The 24,802-nt window shown below is 43.1% G+C and overlaps 1 protein-coding gene across 1 annotated transcript in view; it reads left to right on the plus strand.

The window, feature by feature from the left end:
* adgrv1 (adhesion G protein-coupled receptor V1) overlaps positions 1-24,802 on the plus strand; it is a 735,500-nt gene that overhangs the window by 199,960 nt on the left and 510,738 nt on the right. Inside the window, exons 31-34 of the mRNA XM_078557559.1 lie at positions 4,502-4,683; positions 12,456-13,267; positions 13,936-14,145; positions 23,832-23,962. Of these exons, the coding sequence (XP_078413685.1) occupies positions 4,502-4,683; positions 12,456-13,267; positions 13,936-14,145; positions 23,832-23,962 (1,335 nt within the window). The remainder of the gene's footprint in view (positions 1-4,501; positions 4,684-12,455; positions 13,268-13,935; positions 14,146-23,831; positions 23,963-24,802) is intronic.

Here is a 24,802-nt window from a genome sequence, read left to right on the forward strand (position 1 = left end):
GGCCCTAGTTTCAGAAATAACTATATCATATTCAAACTTAATGTGAAGTTCTATCATATTATGGTCACTGTTTTCAACCGTCTTCATCTGCTTCATCAATGACCTCCCTTCCATCATAACGTCAGAAGTCGGGCTGTTCATGGATGATTACACAATGTTCAACATCATTTGCAACGACACTGAAGCAGTTTGTGCCCATATGCGGCAAGACTTGGTCAAGATTCAGACTTGGGCTCATAAGTGGCAAGTAACATTTGCACCACACGAGGGCCAGACAATGACCATCTCCAGAGAGAATCTAACTATCTCCCCATGATATTCAATGGCATCACCATCACTGAATCCTCCCACTATCAACATCCTGTGGGTCACCATTGACCAGAAACTGAACTGGACTAACCATATAAGTACTTTGGCTACAAAAGCAGGTTAGAGGCTGGGAATTCTGCAAAGAGTAACTTGCCCCATGATTCCCCAAAGCCTGTCCACCCTATCTACCAGGCACAAGTCAAGAGTGTGATGGAATACTGTCCACTTTCCCGGATGAGTGCACCTCCATGGACCCCCCAAACTAACTGTAAAAGTGCTCCTCTGACCCTACTAGGAAAATCACTGCATCCTTTGCCTTGGATGCTCGTGCCTCCGTGACCAACCTCTCATCCCTTTCCTTCAGTGTGACCCACTTGAAACCCCTCTCTTGACATTTAATTTCAAGCTGATGGCCAGTCAAAAGCTACATAATCTTCCCTCACTGGTTGCTGTTCTGCATTGTCTTCCATTCCTTTCTGGTGGAAGGTAGGCCAGCAGTATTTAAATGAGGACTCGGAGTCCTCAATGTACCCTGGTAACAAAATGGATGAATTGTTAGCACAAATAGAAATAAACATATATGACCTTATAGCCATTATAGAGACATGGTTGTAAGGTGACCAAGGCTGGGACCTGAATATTCAGGAGTATTTGACATTTCAGGAGGACAGTAAGCTTGAAAAATGTGGTGCGGTAGCTCTATTAATTAAGTATGACATTAGTACAGTATTGAGAGACGATCTTAGTTCGAAAAAGCAACGTATCAAATCAGTTGGGTAGAGATGAGAAATATAGGAAAGATAGAGGTCACTTGCGGGAGTAGTTTACAGGTCCACTAAAAGTAGCCACACTGTTGGACAGAGTACACAGGAAGAAATAAATGGGGCATGTAAGAAAGGAACTGCAAGAATCATGGATGATTTAACCTATAGGTTGGGCAAATCAGATTGGCAAAGGTAGCCTGGAAAATGAGTTCATAGAGTGTGTTCAGGACAGTTTCTAAGAGCAGTATGTTCTAGCACCAACCAGGGGACAGTTTGTATGAGACCTAGTAATGCACAATGAGTGGATTAATCAACAACCTCAAAGTAAAGGAGCCTCTAGACGACAACACTCATAACATCGGTTGATATCGTCGCGGGCAGGACAGGAAAATTTGGAGAGCCCAAATTTTCCCGTCCCAGTGTGACAATGCCTGTCGGTGTCAGAAATGGAAAATCCTCTCCTTTGCGCCTGTCTTTACTGTTGAAGACATAGAAAACTTCTTAAAAATACTTGAAAATCAAGAGGTGAAAGGTATGGAGGAACTTAAAACAATCACCATCACTAGGGATAAGGTACTGGGAAAACTGTTAGAACTAAACGCAGACAAGCCCCCAGGATTGGATGGCCTGCATTCCTAGGGTATTAAAAGAAGTGGCTGCACAGATAGTAGAGGCATTGGTTCTGATCTTCCAAAATGCCTGAGGTTCTGAAAAGGCCCCAGCTGAATGGAAAATAGCAAGCAACACCTTTATTCAGGAAAGGAGGGAGACAGAAAACAGGAAACCATAGGCACGTTAGCCTGACATCTGTCATAGGGAAATTTCTAGAACTCATTGGCCAGAATTTTACGCTCCCCCACCAATGGGTTTTTAGATGGGGGGTGGAGAGCGTGAAATTGAAGGGACGGGATTCCCTCTGGGTTCCCACTCGCCCCGACCCCACAGCGATTTTACACTGGAGTGGGCAAGGCCTTGGACGGGAAGCCCGCCCTTACCCCCAATTGAGGATCTTAAGTGGCTAAGTTTTGGCCACTTAAGGGCCATTTCCCTCTCAGAGCTATATCTCGGGTGGGAAGGAGTGTGTGGGGGGAGGGGGGGGCCTCCATCAGAACCCCCTCCTGGAATTGGGGAAGTAATAAGTAAGGTGGATAAAGGGATTTCTAGAAGATATTTGATAAAATGCCACATCAATGGGTTAAATCAGAAAGTAAGAGTTCATGGTGTTGGGGGTAACATATTAGTATGGATAAAGGATTGGTTAGCTAACAGGAAGCAGAGATTTGGGATAAATGGGTAATTTTAAGGTTGGCAAGCTGTAACTAGTGGAGTGCCCAAGAGATCAGAGCTCTGAAGAAGAGTCATATGGACTCGAAACGTTAACTCTGTTTCTCTCCCCACAGATGCTGCCAGACCTGCTGAGCTTTTCCAGCATTTTATGTTTTTATTTCAGATTTCCAGCATCTGCAGTATTTTGCATTCATTGGATCAGTGCAGGGGCCTCAAATATTTACTATCTATATCAATGACTTGGTTGAAGGGACCTAATGTATGGTAGCTAACTTTGCTGATGACACCAAGATAGGTAGGAAAGTAAGTTGTGAAGAGGAGGTAAAGGGCCTACAAAGGGATATAGATAGTTTAAGTGAGTGGGAAAACATTCGGCAGATGGAATATAATGTGGGAAAATGTGAACTCGTCCACTTTGGCAGGAAAAATAGAAAAGCATTGCACTATTTAAATGGAGAGAGATTGCAGAACTCTGTGGTACAGAGGGATCTGGGTGATCTGGTACACGAATCACGAAAAGTTAACATGTAAGCAAGCAAGTTATTAGGAAGGCAAATGGAATATTGGTGTTTATTGAAAAGGGAATGGAACATAGAAGTAGAAAGGTTTTGCTGCAACTGTACAGCGCCTTGGTGAAGCCACATCTTGAATACTGTGTTCAGTTTTGGTCTCATTTGAAAAATGAAATAATAGCATTAGAAACAGTTCAGAGAATGCTCATCCAACTCATTCCTGGGATGAAGGGTTTATCTCATGAAGAAAGGTTAAACGGATTGGGCCTATGCCCACTAAGAATAGAAGAATGAGAGGTGATCTTATTGAAACATATAAGATCCTAAGGGGACGTGATAGGTTGGATATTAGGAGGATGTCCCCACTTATGGGGGAAGACTAGAACTAGGGAACACAGTTTAAAGATAAGAGGTCTCTCATTTAAGGTGGAGATGAGGAGAATTTTTTTCTCTCAGAGGGTCATTAGTCTGTGGAATTTTCTTCCCCAGAAAGCAGTAGAGGCTGGATCATTGAATTTATTAAACGCTGAGTTAGATAGATTCTTGATAGACAGGAGAGTCGGGGTTACGGCAGGCAAACAGGAGAGTGGAGCTCAGGCCACACCCAGATCAGCCATGATTTTATTGAGTAGGCCAAATGGCCTATTCCTGCTCCTAAGTCCTATGTTCCTACGAAACTTAGGCCAGTGAGCGCATTTTGTAAGCACTGCCCTTCTGCCCAGATTAAAATTAGCCCATAGGCTTGTTTCTCTACAACCTGTCATGTGTGTGTAATGTGTGTGTGTAATGTCTGGCAAAAAAAGGAAGTCTGTTATTAAACAAAATGCCTTATTTATGTTGTCTTCTATGCGATTAGAAATAAAAAAAATTTTATTTAAAAAGATTTAATAATTTAATAGATTCAATCCAAAGGCTATTAGAGCTTTGGTCCAGACAGATACAGTAAAGTAGATTCTTAACTTGCTATCAGGGCAGAAAAATGGGCATTGTAAATCAGTTTCCTATTATAGAAACCACCTGATTTTCATTTTCATTAATTTCAGCGAAGAAGAAAATGGGACGTTTCCCATGCACAAAGCTAGTTAATGTCTGATCTATAATGCTAGTTTATGCCCTGATGGGTATGCAGTTAATTTTCAAGGGATATTGCTATAAGAAGCTAATTATTTTAAACAGACTTGTCCTGTCTAAAGACACATGAAGGTATATAATGCAGTTGTTTTGCATGACAGAGCTTTGCATCTTTCACATTGCCCAGTAGTGGTATTTTATAATACCTTTTATAATACAAGTGAATCATTTTAGGTTGAAAATGGAAAGGACAAAAGAAGTCCAAAGAAATGCAAGGGAGAAGACAAGTTGATTGTTATTAGTCTAAAACTATTGGAAAAGTAATTTCTACAAACAGGAATTTCTAGAAAATAAGGGCTTAATTTTACACCTAGAATTATGGGGAAATGTAACTTTGGGCTGATTTTAATATGGCTAGCATATTAATTTTAGCATAAAGGCAAAATACTGCAGATGCTGGAAATCTGAAATAAAAACAAGAAATGCTGTCAGATCTTTTGAGTTTTTCCAGCATTTTTTGTTTTTGAAACTAATTTTAACTTTCTTTTCCCTGTACAGGTTATTCAAGTGCAGCTCACTCATTCTACTTATGGAAGCTCCATTGGGAGGGACAGTGTGGCGAATATTATTGTTCCAGCCAATGACAACCCACATGGTACTGTTCATTTCACACAAATGGTGTACAGAGTTCAGGAACCACTGGAAGGAAATTCAATAACAAATATCACAGTGAAAAGAAGGTGTGCTACATGCTGTGAGAGTTTGCCAATTAAATCCATTTTTCATGATATTCAAGTCATAATATAATGGATAGTATTTTATGAAAAGAATAACGGTGAGGTCAAACAATGCTCACCATTACAATGGAGGAAATCTGCAAGAAACTTCTGGATTTTCATGTTTAACTATGCAGGTGTGTACTCAACAATTTCTGGAGTAGTGTACACACCTGCATAATTAAACTCAGTAATGCAAAATTGAGCTGAGATACCCTGCTCCTCCACAGGATGTTCTGTTGAAGTCCCCAATGATAGACTTGGCATTATAATATGTGCAGCAACCTGGACTTGGGCTGGTTGCGCACTAGTCCCATACTATAATAGGCTGAAATATTTAGGACTGGTAATTTTTTAATGGCTTGATAAGTGATGATTACTGTGAAACAAACTCTCTGACCCAGAAAAATTATGTATGGAAGTGTGAACTACAATATCCTGAGAAAAAAAATAGCAGGTTTAGTAAATTTGATTTAATTTAAAAATATATATACTTTTTACTTTTATCTCTCCCTTAATCCTCCTGTTTTACCCAGTCTTTATTTAAGTTTCTATACATCATTTAAACCTAATTTATCTTGCTTGCTTTTATACTTCCTGGTTAAGACTCTGCATGTCTCAGTGAGGATTCTTCAATCTGGTTGGTTGAAGAGCCTCACTGTTCCTTGCCCTGCTCACAGACACCACGAATCCCCTGTAGGTTCGCTGTGCCGGAGCAGACACCACACCTTCATGCTTTTTTTGGGCTCATCTTGTCCACCTCCTAATTTGATCATATGCCCAGTAAACTGCTGACCAGACAACTTCCTTTCCTGGCCCCATGATAGCTGATCTTTTAAATGTTCCCTATCCTCATGAATTGTCCCACCCTTTCAAATCAGTCATCATCATCATTCTGCCAGAGTCACTCCGCTTCAGACCTCATTACAGCCTTGGTCCAAACATGAACAAAAGAGCTGAACTCGAGGTGAGGTGAAAGTGACTGCCTTGACATCAAGACAACACATGTCCGAGTGTGGCATCAAGGAACCCTAGCAAAACAGGAATTCAACAAGCCTCCTTAGACAGCATCTTCCAAACCCACGACCACTACCACTTAGAAGGACAAGGGTAGCAGATAGATGGGAACATCACCACCTGGAAGTTCCCCTCCAAGTCACTCATCATCCTGACTTGGAAATATATTGCTGTTCCTTCACTGTCGCTGGGTCAAAATCCTGGAACTCCCTCCCTAACAGCACTGCGGGTGTACCTACACCACATGGACTGCAGCGGTTCAAGAAGGAAGTTCACCACCACCTTCTCAAGGGCAGCAAGGGATGAGCAATAGATGCTGGCCCGCCAGGAAGCCCACATCCCGTGAATGAATTTTTAAAAAACTGGAGTCGGTGGGAATCGGAATTGGTGGGAAAAGTCTCCACTGGGTGGAGTCATACCCAGCACAATGGAAAATTATTGCAGTCCTTGGAGGCCAATTGTTTCCTCTCTAGGACATTGCAGCAGGAGTTCCTCAGGGTAGTGTCTTAGGTCCAGCTATCTTCAGCTGCTTCCTCCGTGACCTTTCCTCCATCATAAGGTCAGGAGTGGGGATGAAAATTGCACAGTCCTCAGACAATGAAGCATTCCAGCAGTCCATGCCTTCGTGCAGCGAGACCTGGACAACATTCAGGCTTGGTAAGTGGCAAGTAACATTCGCACCACACAAGTATCAGGCAATGACCATCACCAACAGGAGAGAAGATAACCATCCCCCAGTGACATTCAACAATATTACTACTGCTGAATCCTCTAGCATTGATATCCTGGGGGTGACCATTAACTAAAAAATGGACCAGCCCCATAATTACTGTGGTTACAGGAGCAAGTTGGGGGCTGGGAATTCTGTGGTGAATAAGTCACCCCCTGATTCCCTGAAGCCCGTTCACCATCTACAACAGGGGTTCCCAGACTATGGGTTGCCACCACCAATGGGGTCACGGGCCAATCATTTTGGGTTGTCAGCATCGAGGCCACAATGGTGACAGTTGAGCGGAGATTCTGTCCGGGAGATGAACTTTTTCCCAAATGGTTCATCAGTGGGACAGCTTTTCGCTGCCATGATTTGTTTTTTCTTTCCGTGTCATGATTGGTAGTTCAGTCAGTGCTCTGATTGACTAATTGGGGTCTTCCTTGGACGTGCTTGTGATGGGGGAGGTACTTTGAATGTGCCTGTGACGAACCTTGAGATCAGCACGAAGGCTCCATTACAATGGACAAAACCATTTGTCCCCTCTCTCAACAATACCCCCCCACCACCCCCAACTCTCCAGTAACAGCCAAGAAGCTCGACACCATTCAACACAAATCAGCTCGCTTGATGGCACTCCATCCACCACCTTAAATAATCACTCGCTCCTCCACTGGTGCACAGCAGCAGCAATGTTTACCATTTACAAGACGCATTACAGCAATTTACCAAAGCTCCTTTGACAGCACCATCCAAACCTTTGACCTTTCCACATAGGATAACAAGAACACGGACACAATGGATTGAATAGCCTCCTTCTGTGCTGTGAATTTAACTTTTTTTTCTATTATTGGCAGCAGGTGTATGGTCACATCATCACCTACAAATTCCCCTCAAAGTCATACACCATTTTGGTTTGGAACTACATCGCCATTCCTTCACTGTCACTAGGTCAACGTCGTGGAACTCCCTAACAGCACTGTTGGTGTACCTACGCCACATGGACTGTAGCAGTTTAAGAATGCAGCTCACCATTACCTTCTGTGTTGTAATCAGAGAATCTCTTGCAGCTGTTTTTCTTCTGGCTCCTTCTTCCCTTCCACCCCTCCATGGATCTATCCATGGCCCTCGATCATTTCCTATCTGCTGTCCCTTGACAACATCATAATGATGCTGACATGTGCTCCATGTGTAAACTGATAGGACAGAATTTTATTCTTGGTGGGGGTGCTCAATAGGGGCGGGTGGGGACGGTTGGGAAGCTGACCGCCACCCGCGATCGGCAGCGCATTGTGATTTTACACGGGCGGGCCAATTAAGGCCGGCCCAGCGTGAGACGCGGCCTGTGAATGAGCGCGAGGGGGCGGGCGGGGGTGGGGGTGGGGGCTTAATGTCAGCCGGTTCCAGTGGTGACCCGGTGGCCAATTCAAATGTGGCCTCGGCAGCCCCTGGAAGGCTGCCACCAAAGGACGTGGAAGCAGCGGGTGGACATGGCTGGTGGGAGGACAGGTCAGTGGGCAGTTGGCCCCGCATTCCTCAGATGAGTGCCTCGCTGCCCTCCTGGAGGTGGTGGCAGCGAGGAGAGAAACACGTCCCCAGGGATAGGAAGAGGAGGTTCCCCCCCACCTCACCAAAAAGGCCTTGGGAGGAGGTGGCATCCAGGGTCAGCAGCCACGACGTGGTGAGGCGCACATGGGTGCAGTGCCAGAAGTGCTTTAACGAGCTCCTGCGATCGGGAAGGATGAGCACCATGCTGGCATGGGTCACTTCACAGAACAAGTAAGAGCTGCTCATCCTCCCTCGACCTTGGAGGTGTTACGGTGTGAGTTTCAATGAGGCAGGATCTGGCCAAGGGGTGAGTCTGGCTGCTTGGACTGAGTGCCTTGTGGCTCCAGGGTCACGAATCGGCTAAGCCCTGTGAGCTGTTCCTCAGGTGGGATTGGTCAGGCAGCCTTTCAGGGACTCCATCAGGGTTTCCTGGGGATGCGCTTGGACCTGCAAGCCCTCACGCTGGCAATGACCTCAGCTGGTCAGTGTCCGTGTGGGAGATGGATTGGGCACCTAGTATCCCAGCTAGGTGCCCGTCCATCAATGGTGAGCAGAGAGGTCCAAAGCGACCTCACATTGGCGTCTCTGTCATCTCTGGGTGCTCCAAATCACTGCAGCAGCTTCTCTGCCCCTCTGCCAGTGACCGTGGCATCTGATGAGGCTGCGGCGACTGGGGAGATGCCAGCCGTTGCACTAGCCGCTCCCTCCCAGGCGGGGCCAGCACAGGCTCCACAGGCCAGAGGACGCCTGCCAAGGTCATCAAGGCCAACAGGACAGCAGAGTCAGCAGGCTGTCTCCAATGCCGTTGCCAGAGAGGGGGGAGCACCTAGACGTAGTGCCCGCAAGCGAAAACTTAAAACTCCTTAAACACAACATGGCCTGATTATGGGTAATATTTGTTTCCCCCATCTTTCTGTTCTTTTTTTAATGGTGTGATGTAAAACACTGGTCAGTGTTAATTCCTGCAATGTTTGTCAGTCAGCAGTAAATGAGATTTTTTTTTTGTGCATGGCCTCTGGATGCTTCATTTGTGGTGTAGGTGCAGGGTAAGCCATGATGTAATGATGGACGTGTGACTCCTTACACTATTTGCCACTGCAATAAAGCTTATGTTGTTGACCAAGGAACTGGTCCTGCCAGGGATCGAGTATGGAGCCTGCAGCTCTGGCATGTGCTGGTGGTTCTTATTTGGTAGGCTAGCTGAAGGAGCGTTGGATCAAAGTGTCCCGGGTGTCCCTGCCTCCCTGGAGGTTACCCAGATCAGTGCCTATGCCCTCAGCATTCTCCTGAGCATGCTCGCCCTTGGACTCACTACTGGACTCATCATCTGTTGATTGTGCAGCTGTGTCAAGATCATCTTCCTCCGCTGCGCCTCTCCTTTGCAGTGCCAGATTGTGTAGATTACAGCATGCAACCACCATCAGCGACATACGATCTGGGGGGGTATTGCAGTGCGCACCCTGAATGACCCAGGCATCGGAAGTGCATCTTGAGAACACCTATGGCTCTCTCTCTCGCCGCCCTTGTGGAGGCATGGCTCCTGTTGTACTGCTGCTCGGCCTCTGTCCTTGGATGGCGGAAAGGCTTCATGAGCCATCTTTTATGGGGATAGTCCATGTCACCCAGCATCCATTCATCCAGCTGGCCTGGAGCACTGAAGAGCCTTGGGACCTGGGAGTGTCTCTGGATGTAAGCGTAATGGGAGCTGCCAGGGTACCTGGCACAGACTTGCAGAATCTGCATCCTGTTGTTACACACTGTCTGCCATGTTCATGGAGTGGAATCCATTCCTGTTGACGAAGGCTCCCGGCTCACTTGCTGGCGCCTTGATGGTCACATGTGTGCAGTCGATTGCACCCTGGACACGGGGGAGCCCATCAATCACTGCAAAGCCTCTGGCTCACTCTGCCTGGCTGGCCTCGTCCGTATGGTAGTGATTGAAAGTCACTGCACGCCTGAACAGAGCTTCTGTCACCAGTTTGACGCAACTATGGACAGCTGATTGGGAGACTCCACACCGAACTTCCACTGACCACTGGAAAAAGCCGGAGGCACAGAGGTTTAGTGCCACCGTGACCTTCAGCACCACTGGCATGGGGTGTCCACCCACACAGTCAGAGCTGATCTCAGGGCCGATCCTCTGACAGATGGAGGTCGCTGTCTCCCTTGAGAGACGGAGCCTCCTTTGGCATTGCACTTCAGACATATTGAGGTAGCTGCATCACTGCCTGTAAATCCTGGCAGCAGCATAGTGACGTCTTCTGCAGCCCCTTCCGTCTTGGACTTCCTGTTGGCCCTGCACCCCTTGTGCCTGCGTCTCTCCTTCCACAGGCCGCTCCCCTGGAAGCTGAACAGGGACACCTGGCCTCCTCCCCTTTCCAGCCCTCTCTTCCTCCTCAGAGGAGGTGCCTCCAGTGGAGACCACAATCCCCATAACCAGGGTAAGGGAGGGCTGTCTGATATCTGGAAGGCGCCACGTGGTATGAATCCCCCGGGGGTCTGGAAGACAACATTGAATCCTGAATTGAAGCCTCTAAATGCTCTGAATGCAGCTCTGAAGCAAAATGAAGCTGTCCTGTTCACAGAAGCAGCCAGTAACAAGTGATGTCCAAAACTACGCACTATTTGCTTTGTCAAGCCCACTGACCCTTCTTATCCTGCCCGTGGATGAGGTATTGCTAATTGTGGCCTGCCCGCCTGCCCATTTTGCCCGTGCGATGGCCTGAAAATTGCACGGGCTACGTAAAGTCGGAGACAGATGGTCTCTCAAGAGCCTTAACTGGCCACTTAATTAATGGCGGGCACGCCCCCGTCTTCATCGCGTGCCCGCCTAGCGAAATGTCACAAGAGTGCACATTGACTTCGGCATGCTCGGCCGACATCAAGGTGCTTTATTTCATGCTTGGACGTGTCGGGTGTGCACCCGCACGCCAAGGGTAAAATTCTGCCCATGATGCCTAACTTAGCATCGCCACTCTTGACCCTTTTGCTGCCAGTATTTGATGACCTGTAATTTCCTCCAATTAAACATTGGCATGACCAAAGATCTTGCTCTCCAGGAACAATGTTCAGCACCATTTGTGACTCCTCAGGTACTGAAGCAGTCCATGTCCAAATGCAGCAATACCTGGACAATATCCAGGCTTGGGCTGACAAGTGGCAAGTAACACTGGGGCTACACAAGTGCCAGATAATGGCCATCACCAACAAGAGAGATTCTGACCATCGTCCCATAACATTCAATGGCATTACCATTGCTAAATCCCCCACTATCAACATCCTGAGGGTTATCATTGACCAGAAACTGAATTGGACTAGTCATATAAATACTGTGGCTACAAGAGCAGGTCAGAGGCTAGGAATCCTGTGGCGGGTAACTCACCTCCTGACTCCCTAAAGCCTGTCCACCATCTACAAGGCACAAGTCAGGAGTGTGATGGAATAATCTCCAATTTATGGATGAGCACAGCTCCAAAAACACTCAAGAAGCATGACACCATCCTGGACAAAGCAGCCTGCTTGTTTGGCACCCCATCACAAACATTCACTCCCTCCAACACCCGAGGCACAGTAGCAGCAGTGTGTACCATCTACACGATGCACTGCAGGAATTCACCAAGGTTCCTTAGACAGCACCTTCCAAACCCACGACACTACCATCTAGAAGGACAAGGGCAGGAGACACAAGGGAACACCATCACCTGGAAGTTCCTCTTCAAGCCGCTCACCAACTCACCATCCTGACTTGGAAATATATCATCATTCCTTCACTGTTGCTGGGTCAAAATCCTGGAACTCCCTCCCGAACAGCACTGTGGGTGTACCTACACCACATGGGCTGCAGTGGTTCAAGGAGGCAGCTCACCACTACCTTCTCAAGGGCAATTAGGGATTGGCAGTAAATGCTGGCCTAGCCAGCAAAGCTCACACCCCCATGAGTGAATAAAAAAAAGAACTCTGGTCTCTTGTGCAAGCTCCTTTTATATCACTATAATTGGCTGTGCCTTCGGCCATCTGGATCGCAAAGTCTGAAATTCCTTCCCAAATCTCTCTGACTTCCAACTCACTTTTCTCCTTTAGGACACTCCTTAAAACCTACCAATTTGACCAAGTTTATAGCCACCCTCAAAATCTATACTCTTGGCTTGATGTTAATTTTCGTCTAATTATCCTCAGGTGAAGCACCTGATATTTTCTTACATTGTAGGTGATTTATAAAAGCAAGTCCTATTGATGGTCAGTTGCATTAGTTAAGCAGCGTATGACACATGAGCCTGTGATGTTGAAGTTCATCTAGATTAATCTAGAGATACTTTTTGTTGACCTTGAGTCATGCCATAACTGAATATTGAGTCCAAGCCCTATGACAGTAACCTGCTAAGAACTAAAAATGCAGTGTGTTAAGGTGGGCCTTGTATGCATTTTCTAATAAAGTATTTAATTGTGCTTGCTTTCCATGTAGCGGAGGCCATTTTGGACAACTACAAATATTTTACAGCACCTCCAAAATTGATTTTGTGGACCTTTTGTTAAAAGAGGGACAGGACATATTCACTTACTATGAACCCCCAGTCGCTGGAATTGCAAATGGCCAACCTATTCTTCAGGAGAATGTTTCTCTGGAGAGGGATGCTTTACGTGCGTGTGCAGCTATTTGCCTAAATGAAGAAGCTTGTTTAGCCTTCTCGTTTACAAATATCTCTGGGATGTCCAAGTGCTTCTGGATAGCTTCGTTGTCTAACATACTGACCAACAGCACAGAATTCACAACATATCTCAAGAATAGTTCAAGTGTGTCTGCTCTTCTGAGTACCCTGGCAACAGCTGGTAGTGATTATGAGCCAGTCACTGGATTATGGGTGACCATGCATGAAGGCGATGAGTTTGCAAATCTCTCGGTTTCAATACAAACTGACAGTGCACCAGAACGCGATGAAAAATTTGCCATTTTGCTTTTAAATGTGGAACTGGTGAATGAAATGGTTACTCCAGCAAACCAACCTATAATTGGCCAACCAAATATCTCCACTATTGTAATAGTTATGAATGGAGATGCATTTGGGACCTTTTTGATTTACAGTACACATTCTAATGCCACAGATGAAGGGCGTTATCTTGAAGTAATGGAAGAAAGTCAGACAACAGTGCAACTGGTCATATATAGGAGTGGTGGAAGTCTTGGTGAGGTAAATGTGGAGTGGAGCGTGGTTGGTGGCACAGCTACAACGAACATTGATTTTATTGGTGATGGTGAAATTTTAACATTTGCAGAAGGTAGGGCAATTATGTATGTGTGAAGTAATATTTCTTTTTCTAATTTCACTGCTTTATTTTAAATACATGAAGAGCTATGCAAAACATAGAATACGTTTTTGGTACATTGCTTTACACATGAGAGCTTAATGACATTTTACCTTTTTCTCCGAGTGTGGAGTTACTCATTTTCCTAATCAATCAGATGATATGGCTGGAATTTTTTTGCATAGAATTTAAAGCACAGAAACAGGCCACTTGGCCGAACAGGTCTATGCTATTGTTTGTGCTCCACATAAGAGTCCTCCTGCCTCACTCTATCAACTGCAGTGCATTTCTTTCACCCTCATGTACTTATCCAGCTCCCTTTTAATTGTATCAATGAAATTAGATATCAGCCATCTTTTTCACACCCGTTTTTAAAAAAATTAGCTAACCATATTAATAGCTGATTCTTGTTGACTATTAAAGTGTGCACAATAGTTTCAAGTCTGCTCGGGTTATTCTAATATATCTTTAACAGAAAAAAGTCCTAATTTTCACAGATGTGTGGTGTTTTAAAGTCTCTCCACAATTATCTGGAAATAAAACTGAAAACAATTTTGGATGGTATTTTAAACATAAATTACAGATAAATAGGTCAAGAAAGCTAAAAGTAAATCTTACTTTATCTCTCTTTGTATATGCAGGTGAGAATAAGAGAATAATCACATTAATAATTGTGGATGATGAAGAACCAGAAGACAATGAAACTATTCTAGTCCGTCTAACACACACTGAAGGTGGCAGTCGTATTCTGCCCAGCTCCAACACTGTCACTCTGGTCATTCTGGCCAATGATAATGTTGCAGGAGTAATTAGTTTTCAGGCATCTTCCCGGTCTGTCATTGGATGTGAAGGTTGGTTTCTGTGTATAACGACAGCAGTTCTCATAATCATCATCAATTTCTGCAGTGCCACAATATTTCGAAGTCTTGCTTTACTATTTTAACCATGACAGATACCTTTCCTTCAATTCTCATTTTACAAAAAGAATGTAGGAGGATAATAATAACCAACGTTCTACATGTATGTACAATTGAAAAATTATTTTGATGGATTTTGTGACAGATTGTTTTTTATTTTATCCTCCTGGTAATTAAATTTTAGTAAACAGTGATATCTAAAGGTTTGAACATCATCTTCATGGTTTTATGCACCTCAGTATAGCTTACAAATAATGAGCAAAATAAAAAAGACTGTATTCAGGATAAACCTTAAATTGACAATGGACTTATACTGAAAGCAATCCAAAGTGTGATTGTTTCTCACCTACTTTGGACTGGCTGCTCTATACAATCATCACCAAGCAACAGGATATCTCTTGCTTCATGGCCAGTTGGAGACTGGAAAATGAAGATTTATTTAGTGTCTTTTGTTTTACAGAATTTTGACAGGATGAAAGTATTTTCTTAAGGACTAATCCATGACTTGCTTCTTTCTTGGATTCTAGTCCAGGGGGTTATACCTGGTCCTGTCAAGAGATTATTATAAATCATGTTTGACAAACTTATTCTGAGTGCATAAGTAGGATCCTTGAACGTTAGTACTTTTATTGATTATGTACAAGAGTTTGTTGTTGCTCAAGACTTCTTGGGAACAGTATGTTGATGATCGCTATTGAATCTTTACATGATTTATAATATTTAGGAATGTTGGAGGGCCATCTATAATTGTCATTTTTCCACAAGCATAGTCATATTTACCTCTACCTGCTAATTGTAAAAAAAATGAAAATTGATCATTTTAATTGTAGTGCAAAAAATTGAATGGAAACTTTAACCACCCACCCATCACCCAATATTAATACTTCTGTAAAAATGATGAAATTGTTACAGATGGCTCTTTATGAAAAATACCGCCTTCAGTTTACCTATTTAAAGGTGTCATTGATGTGGTTTGTGTTGATATTTTTATGATGGGGCGTCTTTTCATTAATGTTTCTGGTAAGCCTGTCACTGCTGCAGCTGAAGTACAGCTCTGCTTGGCCAATAAAAAACATCAGTTTTAATTAAAAGGGATACAATGCATTGGCTTTTAAATAATTGTAAATGGAATGTAAATTGTAATAGTTTTTTTATTCAAAAGAGACCTATATAAGCCAGTTATATTTGATTTGGCCCCAGATAAGCATACTATAATTTGGTAGAGGGTATGGTAGCATTGTGGTTGTTACTGAGATAGTAATCCAGATGCTTGGACTAATTATCTGGAGATCTGAGTTCAAATCCAACCTTTGCAGCTGGGATATTTAAGTTTAATTAATTAAATAAACCTGGAATTAGAATGCTAATGTCAGTAATGGTGACCATGCAACTACTGGATTGTCATAAAACCCCATCTAATTTACTAACAGCCTGTAGGGAAGAAAATCTGTCTGATCTGGCCTATATGTGACTCCAGACCCATATCAGTGTTGTTGACTTTTAACTGGCTTTTGAAGTAGCCTTTCAAGCCACTTACTTGTCAAGAATGAGACTCACAATCACCACAAGGGCAATTAAGGATGTGCAATAAAAGCTGGCCCAAAGCCTGTGAGTGAATAAAACAAAAAAATTGAATGACAAAATGGCCCCAAGTTCATTAGCACTCAAAATTGAGCATGAGCCTGGTGGTAAGCTGGAACAGAGAGGTTCAAGGACCAAACTAAATTCATGAGAATTCAGGTGAGCTGTAAGCCCCAGTCAGAGCCCAGAAGCAGTTCCCCTATTGGGAACTTGCCAATTTCACCCCTGCTAAGATCCACAGGTAACTCCAGGGTGGGGCAATGGACAGCCATCAGACAGGGTCATGCAGCACAAATGAAACAATGTTGAATTTAAGCCCTGATGTACTTCTAATTTGAAATTAATTGTAACCTGCAAATGCTATGGATAGCTTTTAAACTTTAGTCATATATCACAGAATCACAGTGCAGAAGAGGTCCTTCGGCCCATTGAGTCTGCACCGACACTTGAGAAACACCTGACCTACCTACCTAATCCCATTTACCAGCACTTGGCTCATAGCCTTGAATGTTATGACGTGCCAAGTGCTCATCCAGGTACTTTTTAAAGGATGTGAGGCAACCCGCCTCCACCACCCTCCCAGGCAGCACATTCCAGACCGTCACCACCCTCTGGGTAAAAAAAATTTTTCCTCACATCCCCCTAACCTCCTGCCCCTCAACTTGAACTTGTGTCCCCTCATGGCTGACCCTTCAACTAAGGGGAACAGCTGCTCCCTATCCACCCTGTCCATGCCCCTCATAATATTGTACACCTCGATCATGTCGCCTCTCAGTCCTCTCTGCTCCAACGAAAACAACCCTAGTCTATCTAACCTCTCTTCGTAACTTAAATGTTTCATCTCAGGCAATATCCTGGTGAATCTCCTCTGCACCCCCTCCAGCCCAATCACATCCTTCCTATAATGTGGTGACCAGAACTGCACACAGTACTCCAGCTGTGGCCTCACCAAGGTTCTATACAACTCCAACATGACCTCCCTACTTTTGTAATTTATGCCTCGATTGTTAAAGGCAAGTGTCCCATATGACTTTTTCACCACCCCACTAACATGCCCCTCTGCCTTCAGAGATCTATGCACACACAAGCCAAAGTCCCTTTGTTCCTCAGAACTTGCTAGTGTCATGCCATTCATTGAATACTTGCTTGTCAAATTGCTCCTTCCAAAGTGTATCACCTCACACTTTTCAGGATTAAATTCCATCTGCCACTTATCTGTCCATTTGACCATCCCGCCTATATCTTCCTGTGGCCCAAGACACTCAACCTCACTGTTAACCACCCGACCAATCTTTGTGTCATCCACAAACTTACTAATCCTACCTCCCACATAGTCACCTATGTCATTTATATAAATGACGAATAATAGGGGACCCCCCGGCACAGATCCTTGTGGTACGCCACTGAATACTGGCTTCCAGTCACTAAAGCAGCCTTCTGTCATCACCCTCTCCTACAACTAAGCCAATTTTGAATCTACCTTATCAAATAACCCTGTATCCCATGTGCATTTGCCTTCTTTATAAGTCTCCCATGCGGGACCTTGTTAAAGGCTTTGCTGAAATCCATATAAACTACATCAACTGCACTACCCTCATCTACACACCTGGTCACCTCCTCAAAAAATTCAATCAAATTTGTTAGGCATGACCTCCCTCTGACAAAGCCATGCTGACTGTCCCTGATCAAACCTTGCCTCTCCAAGTGGAGATAGATTCTCCCCTTCAGAATTTTCTCAATAGTTTCCCTACCACTGACATGAGACTCACTGGTCTGTAGTTCCCTGGCTTATCTCTACAACCCTTCTTAAATAGCGGAACCACTTTAGCTGTTCTCCAGTCCTCTGGCAACTCCTCCTTGGCCAGAGAGGAATTGAAAATTTGGGTCAGAACCCAGATCTCCTCCCTTGCAGTCTGGGACACAAATCATCCGGACCTGGAGATCTGTCCACTTTTAAGCCTGCCAACACCTCTAATACCTTGTCGCTCCCTATATCAGTTTGCTCAAGAACCTCGCAGCCCCCGAGTTCGATACCTTCATCCTTAATCTCTTGGGTGAAGTCGGATTTGAAGTATTCGTTCAACACTCTACCGATGTGCTCTGGCTTCACCCATAGATTGTCCCCATGGTCCCTAATGGGCCCTACTCTTTCCCTTGTTATCCTCCTCCCATTGATATACTTACAGAATAGCTTGGGATTTTCCCTATTTTTACCAGCCAGAGCTTTCTCACATTCCCTCTTTGCTCTCCTAATTGCTTTCTTAAGCTCCACCCTGCACTTTCTGTACTCCATAATGCCTCCGCTGATTTGCTCCTCTTGTACCTGCTAAAAGCCTCTCTTTTCCTTCAGATTGTATCCTGAATATCTCTGGTCATCCATGGTTCCCTGGGCTTGTTACTCCTTCCTATCACTCTAGAGGGAACATATATGAAGCAAGTAAAATTATAGAGCTACCTTAGTTGGGCAGTAGGTTTGTATTAAGCTATAAAATAACTATAAACCTGAGTTTATTTTCGCAATGGATGTATTTTCAAAAATATGTCCACATATGTTCATCCTTTGGATGAGACGAGCCAAGGTGTCCTCTTCCTAGTTAGATGCTGCAGGTACACGTTTAAAATACATGGCACCATTCCAAGAAGAGCATGGAATTTTCTACTGTCCTGGCCTCATTTCCATTGCTGAGTGGAATGTCTCTTGTTGAAGCCTAAGAGCAACCACTACCACACTTGAAAAGCAATTATTGTGTGAAGCGCCGTGGGACATTTAGATAGGATAACTCCTGTACATATGCAAGTTGTATTATTTTATTAAAGGGGAGATATAAAATACTTATTTTATAATGTGCAGTGAATTATGATAGAATTTTTTTTTCAAGTATCTTAAGTGTAATTCTGAATGTAGTTATTAAATATGTGATTCAAAGAGTAATTTTCTGACTTGAAGTTCTTGTTCAGAATACCTTTTTGAAATTGCAAAGCATAAATTAACGATAATGGTTAGAAAATCATGCACAAATCAAGTGCACAATTTATGACTGTGCTTTTGATGGGGGAGGCTACCTGTCAACAAAGTTCGAATAACATTCTTGCGTTCCAACTTCCCTATTTAAAATGTGTGGATTGTTTCCTATCATTTATTAGGCTGTATTTAAAAGCCAATGCAATACTGTATGTACTGGCAAAACATGTTACAGTTTGTGGAATGTCTTATGACCTTAATTCTTAGCATAATGCACTTCTGTAATCATTATATTGTAATTAAATTATTTTAGGAAAAACTTCCTTTAAACTTTGTTTATTGTTACGATGTTTGAAATGTAGATTTAAACTTTTAAAAAACTCATTTATTTTGAGCAGGATTACTGAAAGACTGACGAGATTATGTCTCCTTCAAAAGTTTTAATCATTTTAATATTTTTCAGAAGTGTATTTTTTAATATTCTGTATGTTAAATATTAATAACAATTTTGCTGATTTTTTGAGTATCTTTTTTTGGACTGAAATTGTTTCCAACATTTAAAAAATAGTCTCTAAAATTGTAACTATTTCCTTTTGTGTTTTTTGATTTGCAAACATATTTCAGTTGCAACATACAACCATTCAATGTATTTTTAGTTTAATAAATGGTTGCTCTTTTGTTTTATGATTATTTCCAATTTTTAGATTTTTTTTAATGAACATCATACTGCAACTAAAGCCAGTACATTTTTCTTTCACTTCTGTGATTTTTCAACCCCTTTCTTATATTTTTATGTAGAATAAATATGTTTAACATTCACATAAACTTTGGCCTTGCAGGTAAATGCAAGTGTATATATTTTCCTGCATGCCTTTCATATAGTTATACAGTGTCAATGGATTTAGCATGCAATAGCACCACATAATGATCTAGCTGGTACATACAGCTTGCCAATTTGGCATTGTTAAATTCAGCAAAAACATGTGGATCAAGAACACTGAGACAAACAATTACAAGTATTTTGTGTTGTGTTATGTTTTAACTTTGCTGTAAAGTAAATTACTTGGCAGTAAAGATGATTGCATGTTTCAATACATAATCCTTTCGGCTGTTCTAAACTCATGTTTCTTATTTTAAGTAGGAAAAATCTCTGAGTGAAGACACTCATAGTGATAACAATACTTCAGAATAAGCAGTAATATATTTTATTTAGTGATTTGAGTTCATGAACAAATCATATGAAGGTTATTTTTGATGAAAATATTTGTGACATGCAATGTTTTTGTGGCTTTTCTTTCATATGCATGTTTTGAACGGTCTCTTGTTGCCTAATCATTTTTGTACTTAGGAATGCAGAACACCTAGATGTGTACATAACCGTATACACACACAAAGTAGTTCTGTTTGGACAATTTAAAGCCGTTTTCTAATTCTGCTCAATATGAGGGAAAGCCAGTAATAACGAAATGTTTGTGAATATCAAAAAACAACTGTTACAGTACTAATTTCTGAATTTCCTTTTTTAGCATTGGTGATGCGCTCTTTATTATGTCTTTATCTCTCCTCCCTCCTTCTCTGGTATTTTCACTTGTTCCGTCCTCTCATTCCTGCTTTGAAAGCCTCATAGCCGATTGTGTCCACGAGCACCAGCTTAAGATTCACACAAAGTTATTGGGCAGAATTTTCTGCCTGGCGGGCGGGCCCGACCCAATCTCCGACGGGCGGGCCCGACCCAATCTCCAACGGGCGCGGAGCCGATCCCCGCCAGCGAAGCGGGCCGCACCGCCATTTTGCGTGGGTGGGCCAATTTAGGACCGCCCAGCGTGACGTCCGGCGGGAAGCGCTATGCGCTCCCTGTGCAGGTGGGGGGGATTCGCTAAAAGCGAGAGTGCGCTCTTTCGCGTATGCGTACGCAAGAGCACACATCTCCCTGAGGCTAAGTGCAGCCTCAGGGAGATCACCTGGACTCTGAAAAATATTAAAAATAGAAAAAAAAAATCCCTTACATGTCCCCCTCATGTGACAATATCACGAGTTGGGACATGTTCATAATTTACAGAATAACTTTATTAAAATTTTTAAAACCCTGCATGAAGCCTCATCCCGCCGCTGGATGAGATTTCATGTTTTCTCTATTTGCTCCTGGCCTGTCTGCCAACCTTAAGGTTGGAAGGGCAGGTCCTTCAATTGGTTAAATGATCCTGTCAGTGGTGGCCTCAATTGGCCATTGACAGGTCGGCGGGCCCGCAGCTGATTTTGCTGCGCCCCCACCTTCCTGAAAATTTAAATGGGGCGCGGTGACGTCGGGGGTTCCGCCCGACGTCATCCCGCGTCATTTTACACGTTGGCGAGCGGACCCCGCCCCCTGCTCGCCAATGGCAAAATCTGCCCAATTGTTCCTCCTTTCCATCCTCAACTTCTATATTGACTGAATCCTCATCGTCAGTGACTTTAATGTTCATTTCAGCTCCTCTTGCTCTCTCTTCTCTGAATTCTCCCTCCATATAGACTTCCCTATTCGTACATAGAGGCCACCTTCTTGAGCTTTATGGAACATCTTTATGTTTCTCCTAATAATAAAATCAGTTCAAAGAACGTGTATTTTTATATCACCCTGCAATATTTATTCTAATTATTTGAAAACTTTTATAACTGCTACCCTCAACCATATCAGATTCATGCCTGTTATTACTGAAATTTTATAAAGGTATTGCAGAGTGCAATAGTGCCGAGTGGATGACTCGTCTCGGCCTCCTGAGCTTCCCAGCATCACAGATGCCAGTCTTCAGCCAATTTGATTCAATCTGTGTGATATCAAGAAACGGCTGAAGGCACTGGATACTGCAAAGGCTATGAGCCCTGACAATATTCTGGCAATAGTACTGAAGACTTGTGCTCCAGAACTTGCTGTGCCCCTAGCCAAGCTGTTCCAGTACAGCTACAACACTGGTGTCTACCCGGCAATGTGGAAAATTGCCCAGGTATGTCCTGTACACAAAAAGCAGGACAAATCTAACCCAGCCAATTACCGCCCCACCAATCTACTCTTGATCATTAGTAAAGTGATGGAAGGTGTCATCAATAGTGCTATCTAATGGCACTTGCACAGCAATAACCTGCTCACTGAAGCTCAGTTTGAGTCCTGCCAGGGTCACTCAGCTCCAGACTTCATTATAGCCTTGCTATAACATGGACAAAAGAGCTGAACTCCAGAGGTGAGGTGAGAGTGACTGGCCTTGACACCAAGACAGCATTTGACCGAGTGTGGCATCAAGGAGCCCTAGCAAAACTGAAACAAATAGGAATCATGGGGAAAACTCTCCATTGGTTGAAGTCATACATAGCACATAGGAAAATGGTTGTGGTTGTTGAAGGTCAATCATCTCAGTCCCGGGACATCGCTGCAGGAGTTTCTCAGGGTCGTGTCCTAGACCCAATTATCGTCAGCTGCTTCATCAATGACCTTCCCTCCATCATAAGAACATTATGGAGGAAGCTCGCTGATGATTGCACAATGTTCAGGACCATTTATGAGTCCTCAGACACTGAAGCAGTCCATGTCCAAATGCAGCAGATCTAGACAACATTCAGGCTTGAACTGATAAGTGACAAATAGCATTCACGCCACACAAGTGCCAGGCAATGACCATTTCCAACAAGAGAGAATCTAACTATCTCCCCTTGACATTCAATGCCATTACTATCACTATATCCCCGACTATCAACATCCTGGGGGGTTACCATTGACCAGAAACTGAACTGGACCAGTCAGAAAAATACTGTGGCAAGATGTACAAATAAGGAAATTTCCCTGACTTCCAACTCTTCCCATACGGCTTAAATGGAGCATGAACTTAAGATAGCCTTCTAACCCTGCAGTGATGTATTTCAACTTGGTTCTTTTCAAGCATGAAGCCTTGATGAAACTATGGGAACAATGAATTTACCTGATAGAATGGTTACAGCACAGACTATGGGCAGAATTTTGCCCTAGGTTGACGGGTGGGCCCCACTGGCTCGGTGGTGGGCGGGCAGCTGAACTCCGCCGCCGAAGTGGGCCCCACCGCCATTTTAAGTGGGCGGGCCAATTAAGGCCCGCCCAGCGGTCTGCCCAACGGGAAGCGCAATGCACTTCCTGTGCAAGGGGGGGAGGGATTCCCCAATTGTCAAAGTGCGCTCTTTCGCGCATGCACGCAAAAGAACGCACTGCTCCCTGAGACTAAGTGTTGTCTCAGGGAGATCACTGATAGTGCTTTAAAGTGTCAAAATAGAAAAATTTAAAAAAATTAACATGTCCCCCTCATGTGACAATGTCACAGAAGATGGGACATGTTAATAAATTTCACATAAAGTTTATTTAAGATTTTTAAAACGGACGTGAAACCTCATCCCGCCTAGTGTCAATTGGTCCTGTTGCACAGAAATAAATGGAAGGTGTATTAATTTAGTTATTTTGTAATTGTTTCATAAGTGAACCTGTTAAGTCAAAATCTTTACTAAATTGTCACCCTGTTGTTGCTTTTGTTAACTGCATTTCTTGGGATGTACAGGCACTGTGTGCCTCCTTCATTGATAATACTTTGTGACTTTTCATCCTAAAGCATGTAGTATGGTATTGGCTTTTATAATACTGATTTCTTTAACAAAGCTTGGGAACTAGATGTTTTCAGTCTGATGTGCAGAGTACAATTGATAAGTGTTTTACACCTAGAAAGCAATGGGTTTAAATAAAAGTTGTGCTTTTACTGTCATAAAATTCTTCTATTTTGTGTTGTGTTGCACAACTTATTCTGGATTCAAAGAATTCCTCTCGGTCATTGGTATTTGGAAAAAGAAAGTCTTTCTCAGTTGAGTTAACCTTAAAAATTTTAATTTGTTATATTTGCCGTATGTAGGCTGAACATTTAAGTACTGCAAGGTCCAACAAATGTTTGTTTTTTTTGTTTTTATTTTATCTGTACAACTTTGCATGAAGTGTTTGGTTAATGAGCCATGATGCATGACTGATCAACATACAGCTTCTTGCCTGTAAAAATTGGGTTGATGGTCCAATCTGATTCTGCTTCCTAATTTGTAGGAGAAAGTTTGCTGTTCTGGATTGAAAGGAGTGCTCCTGGACAGGGAAACATTACTGTTGACTGGATCATTCATGGGAAATATGCTCAGGAAAATTTTGTGGATATTAATGGGACCCTTTTTCTTTCGGAAGTAAGTAATTAGAAAACTCCCCTGAATTACTGAGCACAGTTGTTTCTTCTTTAAATTAATGGACACATTGTTTAACTTGCCGTGAGCAAAATAAAATGCTTGTGCTTTAAAACTGAGGACAAATAATCATTACAGTTTGCTGGTTGTGCTGATAAATCATAGTATCTGCTGTTTACTGCTAAATGTATAATCTAGTTTTTCATCATCTTCTTCCTGAATTTATTAGACATACAATTAAATATCATGAAAGACAAAACGCTGGAAAACTGGAAGGTTTAGAATGCTAACCATATTCATGGCAGAACTCCAGTAAATCAATGAACAATTAACCAATTTTACCTGGAGTGTGGTGGTGCAGTGATTATGGTACTATTGCTATTATCCCAGAGGTTAAGAGGTCAAATCCCATCACAGCAATTTGTGAAATTGAACTCAGTATGCCAGGTAATTTACAGGATGCAACAGAAAAAATGCCCATAAAAGCTGCTGGATTGTCACTTAAAGTCTATTAGATCATGAAACTCCTTCAGGAGAGGGAGTTTGCCACCCTTACCTGTGACTGGCCTACATGTAATTGCAGACCTATACTAAGTTACATAGCAAATCAAGGCAACCAGGATAGGAAGGGACAATAAGTGTGGCCTTGGCTAAGTCATCATTCTCCAGAACATAAAAATAAACTTGGGGAAACAATGCTTCCAGTTTTACTGTAGGATGGTTGTTTGCAGAGAGGAAACAAGATAGCAATAAAAAAAAATTCCCAACTATAATTATTGTTCAAACTATTCTTCAGGCATTTTCAGCAGGACCTACCCCAAAAGTGGAATAAAGCATAAAATG

This window comes from Cetorhinus maximus, chromosome 2 (genome assembly GCF_964194155.1).
Source record: "Cetorhinus maximus chromosome 2, sCetMax3.hap1.1, whole genome shotgun sequence".
Lineage (NCBI taxonomy): Eukaryota > Metazoa > Chordata > Chondrichthyes > Lamniformes > Cetorhinidae > Cetorhinus > Cetorhinus maximus.